This window comes from Halichoerus grypus, chromosome 2 (assembly GCF_964656455.1).
Source record: "Halichoerus grypus chromosome 2, mHalGry1.hap1.1, whole genome shotgun sequence".
Taxonomy (NCBI): domain Eukaryota; kingdom Metazoa; phylum Chordata; class Mammalia; order Carnivora; family Phocidae; genus Halichoerus; species Halichoerus grypus.
The window spans coordinates 78,058,119-78,070,262 of record NC_135713.1 but is presented as its reverse complement, the minus strand read 5'-3'; the positions used below and the strand labels follow the sequence as shown (position 1 = coordinate 78,070,262).

The 12,144-nt window shown below is 39.3% G+C and overlaps 1 protein-coding gene across 5 annotated transcripts in view; it reads right to left on the bottom strand.

Moving 5' to 3' along the window:
- Positions 1-1,587: 1,587 nt before the first annotated feature.
- The window catches only part of LIX1 (limb and CNS expressed 1), a 65,398-nt gene continuing 54,841 nt past the window's right edge, over positions 1,588-12,144 (bottom strand). For 2 of the 5 annotated variants that reach the window (XR_013445674.1, XR_013445672.1), the window contains exons 5-9: positions 9,750-9,827; positions 7,393-7,949; positions 6,176-6,218; positions 2,892-2,979; positions 1,588-2,536 (exon numbers count right to left, since the gene is read on the bottom strand). Coding sequence is in view for 1 of the 5 variants with exons in the window: in XM_036080987.2 (XP_035936880.1) it covers positions 7,662-7,949; positions 9,750-9,827 (366 nt within the window). In the remaining 4 variants the exon portion in view is untranslated. Of the gene's footprint in view, positions 2,537-2,891; positions 2,980-4,627; positions 4,641-6,175; positions 6,219-7,220; positions 7,950-9,749; positions 9,828-12,144 lie in introns of those variants that run through there. The other 3 variants (XR_013445675.1, XR_013445673.1, XM_036080987.2) reach the window with 3 other exon arrangements.

Here is a 12,144-nt window from a genome sequence, read left to right as displayed (position 1 = left end):
GCCACAGTGAATAAATAAATAAGACAAAATTCCCAGGTCATTTGAGAGATGATTAACTGAAAGGGTAAAATCACTCCCATTTTTTAGTTTTAGTTCATTATGGCTTCAGGTTTCAACTTTTCAACTCTCCTGGTGGTCTGGTATTTCATTGGGTCACCTGTGTTTTCAAGATTTCCCTACAAAAACCTGCTTGCACTAAGTACAGCCTGTTCACTTCCAGAAATAAACTAACAAATCACTACATGGAAACATGGGAATATCTGGAAGAAACACCATGGATTGCCTCAGAATAAACTGTTTCCAAAATCATTTTATGTCACAACTCATGGGTCAGCGTGGAGCCATTCTTAAGCTTGCAAGGTGCTCAGCCATAAGTAAGGGCAAATAAAGCACCCAGGCTCTGAACTGTCCAGTTTTGCCACAACTGTTTTCAATCGGTGGCATCAACTGTTTTCTTTTCTGTTAAGTAGCGTTAGCAGCCACTGATAATGAAAGCCAGGGCCCACCAGAAATAGACTAGAGGAAATTTCCTAACTCACTTTCATAGCAACGATTCATCAACACGGAAGATGTATGAAGTGTGACTGCAGATTAATGTGAGTGATGAGGCTTCTCCACATGACAGAACTCTTACATATAAATGAGCACTGGCCTCTTCAGCCAAGCCCTCAGAGAACTTGTATGCTTAGTCCAGTGACGTGATTGGTCTGGAAACAGTTTTAGACTTCCCCTCAGGGGAGAATGTTCTTTTGAACATCCGTAATGGTGACAAAATTTGTCCTTTGAGGATGGATTTGATTTTTGGAAATGGTACAATGTATTAATAGTGGACATCTGTTATTTTTTGTCTACCCTGATTCCTTTTCCCCAATTAATGGTTGGAGAGACTGCATTTCTTCTATTGTTCATTCTGTCTCTGAAGGCTCTTAAGGACAAATATTTTTAAAATGTCTTGGGAAATGGCCACATTTCCTCACTTGGGTAACTGAACCCATATTTACCTCAGGTGACTCCTCCTTCTCCACTAAGTCTACATTGTTTAGATGGGATGAATTGACCACTAGTTTTAGGGGGACAGACATGTGACTCAGGAATGGCACAGTGATTGATTGAACTAAAACACCACTATACTCAGTTCTGGAATTTGGATTTGAACTGTGGGGAAGAGAATTTCTTCTGTTATGAGGGAAACATGAAACTGCTGGTCACCTTCTTGCTGCTCCAAGGAGACAGCCTGCCTAAAAATGGAGCCAACACAAAAGAAAGCTGATTTGAGAAATGAGCAATGATACACATGCATGCACATATGTACATATCAATATCATGAGAGATCAAGTCCTGGTTTGTGTTTCTGGATACAAATGTACCTGGAACAAACACTCTTGTGTCACAAGCCAATAAACTCCCCCTTTGCTTAGTAGGCTCGATTTGGGTTTCTACCTTACAACCATGTAAGTCCTGACTAGTCGAGTAGAACAAAGCCAGGTCTGATGAATGAATTAACTCATCATCAAGGAGTAAGGAAGGTACCAACACACTGATAACAAATTTCTACTCAAGAAACATTCATTGAGCACCTGCTAAGTATTTGATCTAATCGTCCAGATGCTAAGATAAACTAGTCGGTTCGGGATGGCATGGAGCTTTCAGCCAACAATAGACACTGCTTTTCTTCTTCCCTTGCTCATATGAATTCAGAGGACCATTTCCAAAGACGAGTTCATGACTGGAATGTCTTTGGCAAAGATTGCATTCTTGAGCATTGTCAGAGCGTGTTATTAGTTTCCTGAGGTAACTAATTTTTTAAGAAGACAACAGTTATTTGAGGTTATGAATTCTATCTTTTTAAAAATAGAGTTCTGTTTGCCTTCTGTGTTTATACCTCCATAGAACATGAGAACACAGGAATTTCCATGTAGGGGAGCAAGGGCAGGATGATTAGCACGTAATACATAAATTTATTTCAGAATTGGAAGGATTCCTGAACACTGTGAGAACTGACATTGGAATGGGAGGGGCAGTGAGTGGGGAAAAGTCAACTCTGTCACCAGCTTTAGATCTACTTTTCTCAGCAGCATTTTTATCACTTGAAAGGCTCTTCCTCATGTCGGGTTTTTGTTTTTGTTTTCTTTTTTGGGGGGTTCTACTCGGAGGATAAAAAAAATCCAGAATAATATAGCGTGATTTTTTTTCCCTGAATGAGTAAGGTCCGATTTCTTTGGTCGCAAGGTATGTGATCCACTCAGATAAAAAATAAGAAAATTTATTGCAGGGCACTTGGGCCAGCAGCTCTTGTCATCCCCTCACGGGCTTCACGCTTTCACCTTCTCCTTGCGTCTCTGCCTCTCTCTGCATCTGCTCTCTGCACTAGTCAGCGTCTCCTCTTTCTACAGAGCAGCATCCTCTACTGACTCATGGTTCCTTCTTCCTCCTTGCTTGTGCTTGCACAGACCACAACTCTCGTGAAGGTGACTCTTCCAGCTTCCTCTCCCAACTCAACCTGGCAAATTCCTTCCATGTTTCTTAGTTCACATTCCTGAGGAGAGAGACTGATCAGTCCAGTTTAGAGTTTTGAGCCAGGTTACCCAGAATCACTGGCTAGTTACGGGGCAACTGTGATCAGGATGGGGAAGTGTCACATGGAGCCCAATGAGAACACCAAAGAAGCAGGAAACCTTAGGAGTATGGGTGCATGGGACAGGTTCCGTGGCTACCCTGTTCAGTGTAGTCCTGCTTGGTGTGTCTGCGTCTTTCCTCACCAGCCCTGGTGAAAATAGTCTGCAGAGAAGCTTAGTAGCTGCCATTTGGAGGTCACACAAATATTCCTGTTTCTCTAGTGATACCAACTCTTAGAAATTTTCAGAGTTTGTAAGAAGGCAGGAAAAAGTTACCTTTTCTTCAGTAAGTCAGCAAGTGGAAGAAACCTTGATCAGAAGAAGCAACAAGTGATGGCAGTGGGTGGGGTGTTGGCAAGGTAATCTATGGGGGGGGCAAAGAGAAAATAAAGAGACTGGAGAACCAGTTTGGGGCTGAGAAATACATCCCGGGAGGTTTTCAATATTATACCCTAGACCCACAGCTAACCTTGTTCTACCTTCCCCTGCCCACCCACAACCTAAGAATGTGTTAGGTTCCATAGATCAATATTTGAGGTGCCCTACTGCTTATGTAGGCTAGCTCAGGAAACTTGCCACCATTTATGACTTTGCTTTTATAGAAAAATGCACCCTCAGGGTTGAACATCTGACTTACAAATGTATTTGTGGTACATAATTGCTGCTACAATTGGGAACTGCTATAAATAGATATTTATATATTATATAAATCTATATTATAAATAGATTACATATATGTGTGTATATATATATATATATATATATATATCGCAATTTTCCCTTGCAAACCACTAGAGAATCAATAGATCAACAGCTCTCAGGAAGAAGCTTCTGCTTGCCTTTCCCACAACTTACTTTGTTCCAAAGTACAAAGTGCTACCAGGGTTTAGTCAGGCTTAAAGAAGCGACTTTAACAGGAGCTAAAAGAGATTTCCATGGTCTCTGGTAAAGGGATTAAAAGTAATAACAAATGTTAAGGCCAAAGTGATAAAAGAGTGGGAGCTGCTCTTTTGGTAGAAAAAAAGGCAGCCATCTCTCTTTGCCCCTTCTGTTTTTCTCCAGCTTCCAGAAAGGGTAGAGGGGGCAACATTCCCTTCTCTCCTTTATTCCTTTCTGCACTTTACCCCAGGAGGCTGGTTACATCCAAAGGGGCAGAGCTGTGCTGCCCACTAAAGAACATGTTAGGTTGCTTTAGGCCAAAAGAGCTCAAATTTAAGTTTGATCAGAAACACCTGGTAAAGCAGTAAATTATCCAGACCTTCTCTTGTAATTTGGTCAGCAGGTCTGGGTGTGACCCAGGAACTTATATTTTTAAATGAGTACCCCAGATGATTCTGGTATGGATATTTTATGTATCATATGTGAGAAAGAAAGCCTGAACCCTGGGGCAGAATCTGGCTGTACTGCTAAGATACAGTGTGTGTGTGTGTGTGTGTGTGTGTGTGTGCGCGCGTGCACGTGTGTGCATGTGCTTGCCCTGCTTTAGTTCCGGGCTGCAGGAAAGCCTATTGCTCAAACAGGTCCTACCTAGCTCAGAGGAGCTCAACATTTGAATTGGGGCCAAGGCCAAGTGGAGTAATAGCTCCCACTAGTTAGGCCAAGGACCTTTGGGCCAGACCTTCCTGAGTAGAGCAGTCATTCTCAAACCTTGTTGCACGTTGAAACGACCTGGGGAGTTTTAAAAAATACTGATGCCTGGGCCCCACTTCCAGAGAGTTTGATTTCATTGGTCTGGGTATAGTCTAGACATTTAGGATTTTTTAAAGCTCCTTAATTATTTCTAATGTGCAGCCAAAGTTGAGGACCACTGTGGTAGAGAAAATGATTTTCACGTTCCTAAGAGCCCTGGCTAAAAACGGTATTCACTCTTTAACACCATAGACGCCATAGAAGAAAACTTAATATTTGCATTTCTGCAAGGCAAAACAAAAAAGTATCAAAAATATGTAAGTGATAATATCTTGAATAGTGTTTACCTGTAAACATAGTCAAGGATAATGAAAATATTCTTTGGCTTCTTCTGTCCTTTGGCAAGAAAGAAAGGCATGGCATGATATAACTCAGAATCTTTCTCTAAAGCATTTCAGAGATAAAGTCAACTACACCAATACTGCTAGCTGCAAAAGTCTCCCCCAAAGAAACAGGGAAGTGTTAATCTTTATATGCTTTTTTCCTCTTTTCCCTGAGACATAAGTGATCAGATTCAAAGTTGATGTGGGTACAGCATTTCAAGAATATTTGTGATTTTATTCTTCTCCTTTTGTAGAGGTAAGTGAATGAATTTAACAGAAAACATATCAGTAGACTATAGCTTTTGAACAAATGGACAACCAAATTCTGATCATTAGAGGAACAATGACTTCATTAAATCGGTAATATTCTGATAGGTTCACACACATTTAGTGACTCGCTTGCTTTCAGCTGCTTTTTCATAACAATTTGGTATATTTGGATTTTGTGAAAATTAAACTATCTATCTCTTGTCAAGATACAGTACAATTCTGTATGTAAGGAAAATGACATTTATCTTAGAAATAGGCTACATGGGGCTATGTCTGAACTAGCTTGGATCCCTGCTGCAAAGTTTAAGAGACAGTAAGTCTGTGCTCAAAATTAAGAGTTCTAAACTGGAGGTTCTTGGACAGAGCAATCCATGGACTTTGGAAAAGTCCACAAACTCTCTGAAACTGTGCAAATTTGAATGTATCTACCACACTCTGTTTTCCTACGAAGAGGTCCACGACTTTCATCGGATTCTCAAAGGGGTTATAACCACAAAAGTTTAGGACCCAGAGCTCCATATATTTAAATAGAGAATCCTCCACTGCAATCCTCTTTAACACAGTGTGTCACTGAGAACAAGATACAGAAAAGGAAGAATAGTAATAATCTACTTTGCTTTTCAACCTGGCTTTTATTGGGTCCGGAATTATAAATGTTTAAGTGATGTACTGACAGGTATTGACTGATGTACCTTATATCTTAGCTGACATTGATTTGCTATAAATGAGCATCAAAGGGCTCGGCAACGGCAAAGATTCTGATTTTTGTTGCTTTTGCTGTAGGTTCCATGCCATTCCAGGAAGAGTGGGCAGTTTTGACCGGCTGGGGAAAAACTGCCTTTGGCCAAGGGAGAATCTCTGCTTTTAGTTTACAGAATGGTGCAATTTTCTGATTGTAAGGTGGAAAATAAATTTACTATTTTCCCAGCTGATTCCAGTTCCTGCATCTAATTAGATGATGTCAACTTGAGGTGCACTTTGTCAAAGTCTGCAAATGCTAGCAAAGATATACCTACCTTTAAATACACCCAACATGGGAAATTATGGCCTTTTGAAATGATAAAGACTAATGACTTTATGAAAAAATTACTTTAAATAGAAAGTTTCCTTAATTTTAAAATTTATTCAACTTACAAATATTAATTCTAATTCCTTTTTGGGATTATAAGGGAATACAGTTTTATTCTAGGTGACATTTAGCCTCATTATGGGGAGGAATATGACATTTGTTAAAATAATATTTTAAAATTAAATTTATCTAATATTATATAGTATTACCTTTCCATATTAGAGTAGGGCAGATATGAAGCTAAATTCTCCCCTGGTATGAGAAATATGATATATGAAATTAATTTTTTATTATCAAGGCTACTTCCAAAATACATGATCAATATACATAGTTTTCATGGAGACTTAAGGAGTGACAATTACGTCTGTACATATTTAGATATGAAGTTAAACTATCACGCTTCTGTAAATTTTAATGTAAATATAGTGGTTTTAGCCTTCAGGAAACTTAGTTTGCATTTGCCTAAACATGAAGAAAAAGAAACCTTGTTTAACATTGAAAAAACTGTGTTCTTTATTTTGAAATTTTGGACTAAATGCAAGATAATCCTTTTCATGTTATAAATATGGAAATTCCTACAAATGTTTAAAATTGATACCACTGCCATTCTTAAACTTGAGCGACCAGAAACTATCCAAAAATTGGTCTGTATTTGCTTTTGGTTTTCTAATCAAGCCATTTTCAAAGAGAGATGCCTAATTAAAACCTAAAAATGACACTACTTTTGAGCTACTCATGGCTCATATTCTTGAACAACAACAAAAAGACAGCTAAAGACTCCTCTCTAATGCATGAGAAACTAATCAAACACAAGCACTGTTAAAAGCTAATGATTTTTCAAAATGCTTTAACCTTTAGAATGCCAGTAATTTTCTCCGTTATAGATATATGACACTGGTGGCAATAAAATAAAATAGAAACAAATCAATTCAAGTAATCTATTTGAAAACTATAAATGAACATGACTGACTCCAGGACTCATAAAAATTAGATATTAATTCTTCTTGAGGAATACAAGTGAAGGTACTACTCTAGGTGACATCCCCAGATGGAAGAGTGTAGATTTAAAAAAATGAATATTACTGGCATTTTAAGGCAAATTAAATTTATCAAGTTATTTTCATACTATTATCCCTTTAAGATCTTTGATAGTAGGATGTCCAGATAAAATCCCCACTGTAATTTTGGATTACAGCCAGTAGAGTCTAAGTACCTCTTAGCTTATAAAGCTTAGGAAGAAACTCTGACCCATGGTATTTTTTATATCGTTTATTTAACCCCAAGTATTTTTAAAAATTGCTATCATGCTACTTTCACCAGTCTTGGCTGATGTTCTTTTGGGGGATGCTACACTGGCCCATTGTTTAAAACAACACATATAATCTAGCAAGGCACATGTCAACAGGGCTTTAAGTTGAAGCCAAACCTGGAAAATATTTATCCAACAATCTTGTCTCCATCCTTTCAGTAAGAGGTGGAACTCTTGAAAGCATCATGGGAAAACTGCATCGAGTGGAATGCTGGGTCCTGTAAAGGTCCTACGACTCTCAGATTCTGTGAATGGAATGGATGGGTAAAATTAGTACAGCCTTCAGGTAGTAGCTGTAGGTGCTAAAGCCTCTGATGACCTCCTTCACTGAGCTTCCTATAGAGTCCAGCCTCTGCCAACCTCAGGGCAGCCGGGACCTGGCCTTGCTAGTGGTAGCCACAGAGAGCTGTTAGGCTCAGCTGATCATCACTGGGTGAGGAGGTGTCAGGATCACTGTAGATCTGAGTCAGGGCTAAACTCAGGATTTCTTTCTTTTCTTTGTAAAACCGCAGTTCTTGTCCCGCTTTCCTGGCTTCCTCCAACTCCCTCAGGGCCATCCGTAGCTCTTGAGAGAGGATTCCTGGTGACTCCTTCTCCTTCATGATCCAGTCCAGGGCCATGTGACTGCGCATCTTTTCATCTAGGGAATACTGGGAATAGTAGGAGATGACTTCCTGGGAGCCAAGAGACAAAGTCCAGAGTGTCAGTGAAGAGCAACAAAGGCACCTGTGTTCATGGCCTTCCAAAACCTCATTTCCTTTGTCTCTGACACCCCCCACATCCACATCCATAGGGGTTTTGCCAACAACTGAACCTCTCTGATGTTCACAAATGGAAGCCAAATCTCGAGATATACTTCTTAAAGCAAATGAAGGACTAAGCTGGTCGGGCAAAGCAGGGTCACTTCAGGTTGTGTCAAAACACTACCACCAAGAATGACTCAATAATGTTCACAAACAGAACTCTGACCTTGCTAGAAAATGTCTTCCTTTGAAAATGCATCCCTTTATGCATGAATATTACTGCCTCCTTGATTCCTTGAACTCTTCTGCCCAGCATTATCTCCTTCAGCAAGGGTGAGAGACAGAAACAATTATATGGAAGGATTAGGGCAGAATTGGGTTTGGTCACACCCATTGCAGAGAGCAGGAGGCTTAGAAACCAGGAGAGTCAACTTCCTAACTGCTGTGTTGTTAGCATAAGGAAGATAGATGGCAGTCCAAATGGCTCACAGAAACTACAGAAAGAACTTTAAGATTGTACTGTGGATTGTAGGCATTATCATTATTGATATCATAATGGTACCTTCATTCATGTACATTGTCTCTTCTGTAAATAATTCGAAATTAATCACTGTCAATTCTCATGTGAAAAATTTGCCAATACACTGTAACATCATGTACAGGTTTGATGGATACACTTTAAGAAGATCTTGTAGAGTGGATGCATTGCTTATTTTTATTTTCAAGAACATATGGTATTTATTTATGACCTTAACAAATTAAAAACAACCATGGAAAAGTGTTTATAACCAACCCAGTGAATTTCAAAGGCCTTTTATAAAATCAAAGGAAAAGAAAAAAATAGCCGTAGCCATTGTCAACTACTCATTTCTTTTCCATCTTTGACATTTTGAAAGCCAGACTTTCTAACCAAAGAACAACTAAAAACTCCTGGGCTGCAGTGCATGGAAAACTCTTATATCCACCCACATCTAGCTGACTGGTAGAGGCTTTATTCCTCATACAAATTCCTGTTAGCAAATTCTCAAAAATAAACGGCCATCTTTCAAAGTCTACTGGTGCAAAAAGGAAGGATGACTCTTGGAGGATAGAAGGTGAAAACTGTTAAAGACACTGGAGGGAATTTGCTTTTGCTATTAAGAAAAGGGGGAACAGTGCTTCTCATAGGTAACAAAGAAATAGACCTCATTTCCAAAAAATAAAGAGGAAACTTCCAACCCCCAAAATTGAGGTGATTGAATACCAGCTTGCCCAAATTTATAATCATTTCTGTTGTCCTCTGGGGACTTTTGGTGGGGCTGAGAAAAATCCTCCTGCTACAACCAACTTTACCACTCTTCAGTGAGGAGGTTCAGAAGCAGTGCATTCTCAAATTTCTTTCTGCACTGGAGAGTAGAAGAGGGCACAAATTCTAAGGCAGGGCAGGTGCATAGGGAGATTCAGCATTTGTCTTAGAAACCAAGTCTGTTTTAATGATCCCTCCATTTTGGCATTTAGTACAGGTATCTAAATCAGTCCTATGTGCAGGCAATGTTCTCCTTAGTGTGCATATTTGATCAGTCCCTGACTCAAGTGGACTGTTATATATATTTTTTCATATATCCTCTGCTCTTAATAGATAAAGTACCAGATTTAAACAGAGAAAAATCCAAATAAAGGAAATCTAGGAAGATGACAAGCCATCTGTTCAGTTCATACGACACAAACCCATTATTGACTGGAAAATCTCACCTGTCGGGAACACTTTGTTTCACGTAGGGCTTTTAGGCTTCCATTCCAGTGCAATAGTTGGAAAATGGTCATCAGCTCCTACAAAACCCAAACATCTGTCATTACTCGCAGAGCAGAAGTGTGAAAGCTGGGTAGGGCATAACTCTGATCCCCAACTATCTCAGGGAAATAGAATATACACTATCATCGGAACACTTTGAGACTTTTCAAACACCAGAGTCCCCAAGCTTCTGGAGCATTCTTCCTTCCCTCCTCTGTTATATACATATTTGCACAATAAAATGACTAAGTAGTTGACAAATATCTTTCAACATTAAAAGTACATATGCTTGGGGTGCCTGGGTGGCTCAGTTAGTTAAGTGTTGTACTCTTGATTTTGGCTCAGGTCTTGATCTCAGGGTTGTGAGATTGAGCTCTGCATTGGGCTTGCACTGGGCATGGATCCTGCTTAAGATTCTCTCTCTTCCTTCTTTTCCTCTAACTCCCCCCACCACTCTCCAAAAAAAAAAATTACTAAATAAATAAAAAGTAAAATAATACCAATACATATGCTCTAACAATTCTACACCCAAGAGGTTATCTAAAAATATCAGCACATCTCAGAATAATGTATAGGTAAAGTTATTCATTGTACTGTTTTTTTTTTTTTAAATTGCCTGAGGCTGGAAATATTTTAAATGCTTATTTTTATTTTTTAAGGATTTATTTATTTAAATAGAAAATCCTCCACTGTAATCCTCTTTAACACAGTATGTCACTGAGAACAAGATACAGAAAAGGAAAAATAGTAATAATCTACTTTGCTTTTCAACCTGGCTTTTATTGGGTCCGGAATTATAAATGTTTAAGTGATGTACTGACAGGTATTGACTGATGTACCTTATGTCTTAGCTGACATTGATTTGCTATAAATGAGCATCAAAGGGCTCGGCAACGGCAAAGATTCTGATTTTTGTTGCTTTTGCTGTAGGTTCCATGCCATTCCAGGAAGAGTGGGCAGTTTTGACCGGCTGGGGAAAAACTGCCTTTGGCCAAGGGAGAATCTCTGCTTTTAGTTTACAGAATGGTGCAATTTCTGATTGTAGGGTGGAAAATAAATTTACTATTTCCCAGCTGACTCCAGTTTCTGCATCTAATTAGATGGTGTCAACTTGAGGTAGACATTGTTAAAAAAATTTTTTAGGGGCACCTGGGTGGCTCAGTTGGTTAAGCATCTGCCTTTATCCATTAGAGAGTGTGTGTGAGTGGGGGGAGGGGCAGAGGGAGAGAATCTTCAAGCTGACTCCCCAGGGAGCACAGAGCCCAATGTAAGTCTCCATCTCACCACCCATGAGATCATGAACTGGGCCAAAAACTGAGTCAGATGCTTAGCTGACTGAGCTCACCCAGGCACTCCTTAAATGCTCATTTTTAAAGAAATAGTTTAAAAAAGGATGATACTGAAGAGTAGCAGAATTTGCTGCCTACAAAATATGAGTTCAGGACATGCCACCCTAAAAACATGCCACTTTGGTATATTAATTATTTTAAGCTGTAAGCACTTGAAAAACAGCAAATGGAAGGAAAAACAGCAAATTCTATTTCTCTGAACTCCCCTTATCTGCCTAAAGACACATCTTCCAAAAGGAACCCAATTATGATAAATCCTTTCCTGAGGAATTTCATCAACTAGGGAAGATTGACTCTCATCACAGAAGAAGACACAGACTAACATACCTCCCATCTATTCTTCTAAGGGCCCATTCATCTTTCTTAAGAATCATTTCTATCTCCTAAGAGGCCTTCCCCCTCCCTCTTTCCCTATTATGAGGGTATTTGATCCTAAATTCCAAGCCACCTCAGAAAGATAATATTTTCCCCTGAGTATCTCTCATGTATACCTGAGGTATATGTGTTAATAAAGTTCTGTTTTTCTCTTATTAATCTGTCTTTCATTACAGAGGTCTCAGCTAAGAACTCAGAAGCATAGAGGGAAAATTATTTTTCCTCCCCTACAATACATTCATACCACTGAATACTTTCATTCATAGAGAAGTATGAAAGAGAAGGCTGTCTAGGTTCTTCTTTTTTTTTTTTTTTTTTAAGATTTTGTTTATTTATTTGACAGAGAGAGACACACAGCGAGAGAGGGAACACAAGCAGGGGGAGTGGGAGAGGGAGAAGCAGGCTTCCCACTGAACAGGGAGCCCGATGTGGGGCTCGATCCCAGGACCCTGGGATCATCACCTGAGCTGAAGGTAGATGCTTAACCATCTGAGCCACCCAGGCGTCCCCCTCTAGGTTCTAATATAAAGAATCTCTATGATGTGGTGTTAAAAGAAAAGCAAGGTGCACAACACATATACTGTGTGCTAGTATTTGATTAAAAAGGAATAGAAAATCCCTCTAAATATTT